The 9633-nt window shown below is 43.8% G+C and overlaps 1 protein-coding gene across 1 annotated transcript; it reads left to right on the forward strand.

Annotated features, from left to right (window-relative positions):
* Window positions 1–1347: 1347 nt before the first annotated feature.
* LOC102261059 (mitochondrial import inner membrane translocase subunit Tim8 A) lies at window positions 1348–1768 on the forward strand. Its single transcript, XM_005863620.2, has one exon. The coding sequence runs from the start codon at window positions 1404–1406 to the stop codon at window positions 1689–1691; it is 288 nt and encodes a 95-aa protein (XP_005863682.1). The 5' UTR covers window positions 1348–1403; the 3' UTR covers window positions 1692–1768.
* The last annotated feature ends 7865 nt before the right edge of the window (window positions 1769–9633 follow it).

Genomic DNA, 9633 nt, shown 5'->3' on the forward strand with positions numbered 1-9633 from the left:
TTGGACACAGACTTAACAATGTCCAGAGGAAGAGCTGGGGGTTCTCTCTTCTCGAGTCTCCTTTTGAGGAGTGAAGAGATATTTCTCAGAAGGCCCAGGAAAATGCCCCCCATGTCTCATTGGCCAGGACATGAACACATGCCTGTTCTAAACCAATAACTGCCACAGGATGACCATGATGGGGTTACCGACCACAGGGGGATAGAATGGATGTTGGGGCATCAACTCTACAAAGTAGGGTCTTTTAAACAAGAAATTAAGGGGCTAGGCTAACTCCTTGGCCTCTTCTGAATTTTGCCTTAATTTTTTTCATTTGTCTAACAGATATAGCATTTACCTCACAGCCAGTTCTAAGGATTGAATGAGATGGTATTTGTTGCCTCAGGGAAACTGGATAGTTTGGTAGGGCAGTTAAATATTTTTTAAAAATTTGAATCTTCAGCAGACAGGTAAAAAACACAACAAACTTGAAAATAGCTGAGCTGATTCATTTTGAAGGAGGCAGACTGAAAAATCACCCCGGAGACGCCCCATGGCTGCCATGGGTCCTGTCCTCTCTTGGTCCTGAGGGCTTTCCTAGTGTCCTTTTGTTTCAGGTTGGAGTCTTAGAAAGAGTGTAGAGTTGGGGTTCTTGGCACAGAAATTATTGATGCTCTTAGGAGAATCTACAAGGAAGAGGGGGAAGCAGGCTAGGGCAAGGGAAAGAGCTAAGATGTCATCTCAGCTGGAGTCTAGCCTCAGCCTAGTGGCTGTGGGTGTGAACTGCCCTCCAGAGCAAGTCCTGCCTTGAGGCAAGATGGTTGGCCCATTATGACCCACATATCAATCAGTCATTGGCTACAGGTTGCTGGGAGGTGGAGGAGTTCCATTCTCCCCTCCCCCCTCCGCCCCACCCCCCTTTAGGAGACTCCTGTTGGCACAGGGCAATTTTCTGGAGAAGGGATAGCTATGCACTGCTTGTAACCAACATGCACATGACTGGTGGATGGGTGTGCCAAAGATAACAAGGATCTGAACAGAACACCAACAGCATCTATTATAATTTCCAATATCTTCCTATTCTATTTTAATTAGCCAGTGTTAGTTTCTGTTGCTTGTGATCAACATGCCCTGACTAACGCTTTCTGTAAAGGGCTTGGTAGCTATTACTACACTACTACTATTGTTAGTCACTGTCCCCAAATCAACTGAGAAGATACATGGGCTTCTAAAGAGTAAGTACATCGTCTAGTTCACAAACATGTTATTTGCAATTCCCCAAGGTTTTCTAACCAGATATCGCTTTCCCCCCTGTCTGTGTAAGTATGCCCTTCTCTTTCATTCAAAAATACCCTACAGGCGGAGACATGTGAAGGTCTAGGAGTTGGTGTGGAGTTCATCTCGGTGCACGTGGCTCCGCTGGGATGGATTCCTCCTTGAGTTTCTCCTCTGGGGGTTTGGGCTCAGTGGACCCACAGCTGCAGCATTTCATGGAGGCAGAGACTCAGAAGCAGCGCTTCCAGCAGCTGGTGCACCAGATGACGGAAGTTTGTTGGGAGAAGTGCATGAACAAGCCCGGGCCAAAGTTGGACAGTCGGGCTGAGGCCTGTTTTGTGAACTGCGTTGAACGCTTCATTGATACAAGCCAATTCATCTTGAATCGCCTTGAACAGAAATCCAAGTCAGTCTTCTCAGAAAGCCTTTCCGACTGATTTCAGCATTACCTTTTTGGAAAAGGAAAGTAGTTCAAGAATGGTTGAAGAAAAGGCTATAGGGAGATTGGCTCCCACCCCTGGCACTCTTGGAGCATCTGGTCATCTGAGAATGAACAAAGACCAATATTTTTTGTTTGGGGCTTGGGGGTCATATGTGTATTTGGTTGTGTGTGTTTTTTTACGTTAATCTTGTGAAAACAATTGACACATGAATGGAAAACTTTCCTAGATGCATATTACTGTAGTGGGAATATGTTTTTCTGAACGTCCCATTAACTGGTTCTTATAATTTGGGTAGTGGAACTGCTTCTTGTAATTTGATAGTGGGACCACCTGGGTAAAGTCTGTCATTTGTGTGGATTCGTTTCAGATGCCCAGGGGACATTGATACACATCCTGGTGTCTCTGGGAAAGAGTGGCAGTGGGGGAAGACTTATTTGGTACTTAACAAGTGTTTTGACCATAAGTGCTGGGGAAAAAAATCTATGGGATATTCATACAATACAGCTCAGCTTTCTAAATTATCTCCCTTCCTTATACTGTGATTTACTTAAGTGTCTATTTAAAGCAGCGGTTCTCAACCTGTGGTCGTGACCCCTTTGGCGGTCGAACGACCCTTTCACAGGGGTCGCCTAAGACCATCCTGCATATCAGATATTTACATTACGATTCATAACAGTAGCAACATTACAGTTATGAAGTAGCAACGAAAATAATTTTATGGTTGGGTCACAACATGAGGAACTGTATTTAAAGGGCCTGAAGGTTGAGGACCACTGATTTAAAGTATGGTCTCAAGGTAGTACAGGCAACCTGAGTATCTAGAAGCCTTTAGTTATAAAGGAATCTAGCCAGTGAGCATAATTCTCATTACTAAAGTACCACGAAGAAGAAGTTAACTAACCCTGTATATCAGGGTCAAAGAAATTCAAAGATGGGCCTAAATAAGTTGTAAAGATTTAGGCCTGTCAAAAACTAACAACAGTTTCAGGTAGAGGTGCATGCCTAATGTTAATCAATCCGTATAGATTCCATTTACTGTATTCTTTTGATCATTGAAATAAAAACGTCAAGATATTTTTAAAAAATGCCCTACAGGCTCTCTGCTAAGCAAACTTGAAGATGCATAGTTGAATTACTGTCAGCCTTTAACGAAAGAGTAGACAAGGAAATGTGAACATAAATATACATATTTGAGATATACGTATCTCAAAAGATTGCAGCACATGCATGACCTAAGAGGGGTACTATGCCTGCAGAGGTTCAGCACACTTCCAGTCTGGGCTCAGTGAAGGCACCGGCAGTGACTACATGGTATTGTGCCTTAACAAATGGATGGAGCTTAGATATTCAGAGAAGGGTCAGTCATGGTGAAGAGAACACCATGAGCAAAGACGTCGAGGCGTGGAATTTTATGAGTGTGTTTGGGGAACATCAAGTAGCTTGGCTCGGTGAGCAGCCCTCTGAATACAGATGTGGCCCTCCTGGGACACCCGTGAGAGGCCCCTGCTCATCTACTGCTGGTCTAGCTGAGAGATACCCATGTCCACTTGCCATGATGGAGGACAAGAAAAGTTCTGTGCGAAAGCCAGGCAGACAAAGACACAGGAGTGTAAGACCTTGGGACAGTGGGAGGGTGAAGGTCTTTCCTGAGGAGGTAATGAATTTGGCCTGTGATGCAAGGGGAAAATCAGGGGTGGCTCTGAACCAGAGATGAAACCCACAGCAAAGCTGAGAGCTGAGGAAGGAGCTGGTTTGTGAGACTAACCAGTACAACCTGCTGTGCTGGTAAACTCTCCCCTGGGCATCTGTGGGAGAGCATACCCTCAGGCCCGAGCTCTAGGGGAAGAGTGTAGCTATGGGACTGAATTTTCATCCATTAAGCGAATGAGAACTCCGTGGTACTGAGGCCCGTCAGAACAGTTCCTCGTCTAATGCAGCCAGCCAGCTTGGCTTTACCTCTACGTCCAATGGTGTGTCCCACAGGCTTTGCCTGCAAACTATACCATCTGAGAGAATGCGGGCAAACTACTTAGCGTCTGAATCTCAGTTCTCACTCAGGTCTCACTTAATAACAGGATTTACTACATAGAATTTGTGAAGATGAAATGAGTTAATACATAGAAGGTGCATAGCACAGCACACATTGATCTATTTATGTATCAACTCCAAATTCAAGGGAGGCAGCTATGAGCCAGATTGTCAAGAGCAGGCAGTCAGAAGGATGAGGCACACGTTCCAGGAATGGGGCGTCCTGACAGCCAGCACCAGAGGCCAGCTCCCCACCTGGCCCTGGAGAGCCGAGGTCCCTCCCCCATCAGAGGCATTTTAGCCACACCACCGACCTCACACAGAAACTCCCATCTTGAATCCAGAATGGGGATTCACATGCACACAAGGAAGGAAAAAACATTAGTGTCTGTCTTTTCTCAGCACCATTACATCCAGAGCAGCTGCTCCTCTTCAACCGTGTGAGGACGTGGAGTAGCTTTCCTGAAAGGTTTTCTTGCAGAGAAAAATCTCTTCTTAGAGGAGAGGCGATAAAATAATTGATGTGGAAGCATCTGAAGTGGAAAGGCCTTGGGTATTCAAGGACCCAGGTTGCCAGACGATGTCCTTAGGGCTGTGGGACCAGCAGAGACGGGGCGAAGGTGCTGTCACAGGATGTTTGTCTGCTTGTGCAGCTACAGAGAGGCCCACACTGACATCACTAGTGAAAGGCAAGAGGAAGCAAGAAGGGGGTGCCTATTGTGCTGCTAAGATGAGTGTAATATTGACTGCGGTTGACAAAATTGCTTGCAGCCTCAGAGCCTTGAATCATACGCATGCACAAGCCTCGCTTTCCTGAGGGCTGGGCACTGACCTATTTTGTATGGTCTATTCTTCTCCTGAGATATTTTCCCACTCTTGAGCTGACATATTCCTTGCTAGAGCCCTCCGGGTAATGGGGCATAGGGCACAAATGCCTTCTAAATAAAAGGCATCTTTGCTCTCTGCACATATGCACTCTCTGGGATTAAAAGGAATTGGTATTTAAATTTTTTTAAAAAATATGTTTTATTGATTTTCTACAGAGAGGAAGGGAGAGGGATAGAAAGTTAGAAACATCGATGAGAGAGAAACACCGATCAGCCACCTCCTGCACGCCCCCCACTGGGGATGTGCCCCCAACCAAGGTACATGCCCTTGACCGGAATCGAACCCGGGACCCTTGAGTCGGCAGGCCGACGCTCTATGCACTGAGCCAAACCGGTTCTGGCTGGTATTTAAATTTTGCATCTCCTCCTGTCCCAGTCCATCTTCTCAAAGGAGATTCATGTAACTGTAGAGGCCATACCTCCATAAGCAAAGCCCTGCTTGGTGCCATTTGTCCTAGCATAATTATTAACAGTGTCGCCTCCCCTTTTCACTCTCACAAGTGTCCTAGTTTGGCCCATAAATTACACGGTCACCTGTCAGTTTGGTTTCCCTCAGAAGCACACAAGGACACGGGTTTATGTATACATAGTTTATTTGGGAAGTGCAGGGAACACACTGCTATGAGAGCAGAGAAGCAAGCCAAGAAAAGGAACACAGCTTCATTAGTGTACTGTTAAGCCAGCTACCACAATGGGCACCGAGAGCTTAATCGGTGGGGAGGGGTGGGGGGGGCGGGGAGAGGAGCTCAGAAATGGTGCAAAATACATGCTTTAGAATTACCCCACCTCAGGGACACAGCAAGAGAGCCGGGGAATTCATACACCAACTCACAAATCAAAGGACTGCTCATGGGGGCTATTAATTTCTTGCTACTCTGGCTTGCCTTATGGGCAGAGTGGCCTTCTGTGGTTCTGGGGGAGAAAACCTATGGGGGGGGGATCCCACAGAAACAGAGATGCATATTCCACACTAGAAAGTCAGCAGGAGTCCATTGGAAAGTTCAAGGCACGTGAGTGGCCACCAATAGCATACATCACCTCACCTGGAATTGCTATCATTTCGCTGGCATTCTGCCACATCCAAGTTCATTCAGCAATGACTTCCTGCTCCTGAAATTCAATTCCATAAACTTTCTCATTAACCTTTTTACTGGCTTCTTTGTTTCTCTTCACCACTGCTCAACCTCTTCCTCTTTATTTATTATTATTTTTATTGATTTCAGAAAGGAAGGGAGAGGGAGAGATAGAAACATCAATGATGAGAGAGAATCATTGATTGGCTGCCTCCTGCACGCTCCTCACTGAATATTGAGCCCACAACCCGGGCATGTGCCCTTGACCAGAATCAAACCCGGGACCCTTCAGTCCACAGGCTGATGCTCTATCCACTGAGTTAAACCAATTAGGGCTCAACCTTCCCCTCTTTAATCAACTTGCTTACCTGGCTTTTGTGACCCTGAGTTCTCTTAATTCCTAATGCTCTTATTGTCCAAGACTCTTTTTGCTTCTTTCCCTTGAGAATTTTCTACATCCATGACTTCAACTGTTATCTCCATGTAGGTGGCTCCCAAATTAATAATATTCTCTTTAAGTCATGAACTGTATCATCCATAGAAAACTCTTTTTCATTGGCTCTTTTTGATTCTGAGTGTTTTGTTTTTTTTACTGTAGTTGCATCAGCCATAATTCCTCTCTGGAGATCCACTTCCACATCCTGGCTGCCTGCTCACTGTCTCCATGGATATGTCCTGCGGTAGTTTCAAATTCATCATGCTCAGAGCCGATATCCCACTCTTTTTTTATGCTGATCCTCAGCTCTAGAAACACTGGTTTCTTCACTGTCCCCACAGAAGTCTTGTGCCTTCCTACTTCCCATGTGGGCTCATTCAGTAGTTTCTGCCTAAGAGAGGGCAGCTTCCCCACTCCCCTCCACCTATTCCCATAGTCAGGACTATGTTTGCAAGTGGCATGAGCCCCACTTGACCATCTCTGGGAAAAGGAGAAAATGATGGACACCATGTAACAATAACCTGCAGGACAGACAGGGTTCTGCTGAGCTTCGGAGACAACTGGAACCAGGGTCCCAGTGCCATCAGTACTCTCTTACCTCATCTCTACTCTCAGCTGCCTTTCTCAGTCCAATCTCTTCCATCTAACAGGACCCCTGGCCACCAGCTCATCCTCACATCTCATGCAAGCAGAACTGTTTTCTTCTCAGTTCCAGTTTGTTTAAAAGGATTGTAATAGACTAGAATTGGGTCCTATACCCACTCCAATGGGCAAAATACAGGATGCTCTGATTGGCAGCCTCATTTAGAATCAAACTCAAATGATTGGACTAGGAAAAGGAATAATTCCCCAAAGAAAGAGGGGTATGTTTCCAGAAGAACAAGGGAGGGGTGCTGAGCAGATAAGACAATTTTAATTACAGAATTTTACCCCTTTCTGAAGTCCCAATTCACCCATCCAGCCTTTTCTGGCATGCTAGCCACATGAACTCTTTCCCTCTTCTGAACGGCCTCCACACTACTTGGACATGCTGCTGATTTGTCATTTTGCCCAACCTGTCTTACCTTGTCTCTTTTGTTATTAAGAGAAATTCTTACTTTAACCTTTGATTTATTTTTAAACTGTTTACCTATTCAGATTACTTTCTCCCTAGCTGAGCTATTGTTGGATTGTAGGACTGTGTCTTAGTTTACTTTTCATTCCATAAGACGCCCAAGCATGGGACTGTATACCCAGACTGGGCTCAAAAATGATTTATTTGATTTGGTGCCTACTGGGCTATCATCCACGTTGTACACAAATCAACCTGGGAGGTCTGGTGGAGAAAAAGTCCTGTGCTGAGAGTCAGGGGACCTGGCTTCTGATTCTTGCATCAGCCATGAGATGTTGGCCAAATTACAACTCTCTTTATTTTATGAATTTTCCGTCTGTGAAATGATGACAGTAAAATATGCCCTAACTCTTAGAATTATTGTGAGAATACACTGGGAGCAATAAAAAGAAAAGTGTCATATAGATGCAAGTTATGGTTGTTCACATTGATATTCAAAGATAAAACTCAGATGTTACTGATAAGGTATTCTTTTCAGGTACAATTCTTTTTTTAAATTTTGTTCAGCTTATATTCATTTATTTATTTTTATATATTTTTATTGATTTCAGAAAGGATGGGAGAGGGAGAGAGAGATAGAAACATCAATGATGAGAGAGAATCATGGATCAGCTGCCTCCTGCCCTCCCTGTACTGGGGATCGAACCCGCAACCCAGGCATGTGCCCTTGACCAGAATCAAACCTGGGACCCTTCAGTCTGCAGGCTGACGCTCTATCCACTGAGCCAAACCAGCTAGGGCTCAGGTACAATTCTTGCTACCAAGTTTGCATCTACACAGTTATTTTTCTCCGAGATTTTCCTACCTCATCTGCTAGAAACATGAACCAGTGATTAAGCCAACCATTTAATTAACTTGTACAAACTTTGTGGACTTCAAAGAAAATCTAATAGTAAACTTTTGTTTCCAAAGCTTTTTAATGGGGAAACTCATTTCTTTGGTCCCTTTGGGCATAAAAATTCCAAATTGTCAAATAATGACTACTTCTAGGTGGGTTTTCTGTTTGTTTGTTTCTTGTTTTTGGTACTTTTGAAAAGTGTTTATATAACTATATTTGGTAATGAAGTATAGACATAATGCTCTTTTAAAAAATATTAACCATTTCTTTCTTCTGTTGCTAAAGAGTCCAGATTCTAATTCTTTTCTCTTTTTAAAAAAAATTCTTTGTTGTTTAAAGTATTACATATGTCTCCTTTCTCCCCCATTGACCTCTCCCCAACCCCCGAGTATATGCCCTCACCCTCCGCCTTCCATCTGAGGTTAGACGCTGGCCTATTCAATGCTTCTATGTCTCTGGGTCTATATTTGTTCATCAGTTTATGTTGTTCATTGTATTCCACAAATGAGTGAGATCATGTGAGTGAGATTATGTGATATTTATCTTTGACTGGCTTAGTTCGCTGAGCATAATGCTCTCCAGGTCCATCCATGTTGTTGCAAATAGTAAGAGTCCCTTCTTTTTTATAGCAGCATAGTATTCCATTGTGTAGATGTACCAGTTTTTTAATCCATTCATTTGCTGATGGGCACTTAGGCTGTTTCCAGATCTTAGCTATGGTAAATCGTGCTGCTATGAACATGGGGATGCACATATCCTTTCTGATTGGTGTTTCTGATTTCTTGGGATATAGTCCTAGAAGTGGGATCACTGGGTCAAATGGGAGTTCCATTTTTAATTTTTGGAGGAAACTCCATACTGTTTTCCACAATGGCTGCACCAGTCTGCATTCCCACCAGCAGTGCAAGAGGGTTCCTTTTTCTCTGCATCTTCACCAGCACTTGTCCTTTTTTGATTTGTTGATGATAGCCACTCTGACAGGTGTGAGATGGCACCTCATTGTCGTTTTGATTTGCATCTCTTGGATGATTATTGACTTTGAGCATGTTTTCACATATCTCTTGGCCTTCTGTATGTCCTCTTTTGAAAACTGTTTATTTAGGTCCTTTGCCCATTTTTTCATTGGATTGTTTATCTTCCTTTTGTTAAGTTGTATGAGTTCCCTGTAAATGTTTGAGATTAAACCCTTATCTGAGATAACATTCACGTTATGCTTTTATGCATGCATACAAGTCCTTTGGTTGAACTCTTACACACACCCATTCCCTGCCTTCCTTCTGAAGTTTGACAGTCTGTTTGATGCTTCTCTGTCTCTGAATAATTCTTTTCTCTTAATAAAGCTGTAGATAATTAATTTAAATATACTCACTGCTTGGGATGTAGCCCACACAGTGTAAGGCACTGTGGGTCAATAGGGCCTGGTCCTTGCCCTCAAGGAGCATTAGTCAAATGGAGAAGACAGATGGTAAACAACTCTTTATAATTATCTACAATTATGTATCTCATGATTCTCTAGGACAGTGTATGAGTCAGAGTGGGCTAGCTACTGTAACAAACAGCCCC

This window comes from Myotis brandtii, unplaced genomic scaffold (assembly GCF_000412655.1).
Source record: "Myotis brandtii unplaced genomic scaffold, ASM41265v1 scaffold18, whole genome shotgun sequence".
NCBI classification, from domain to species: Eukaryota; Metazoa; Chordata; class Mammalia; order Chiroptera; family Vespertilionidae; genus Myotis; species Myotis brandtii.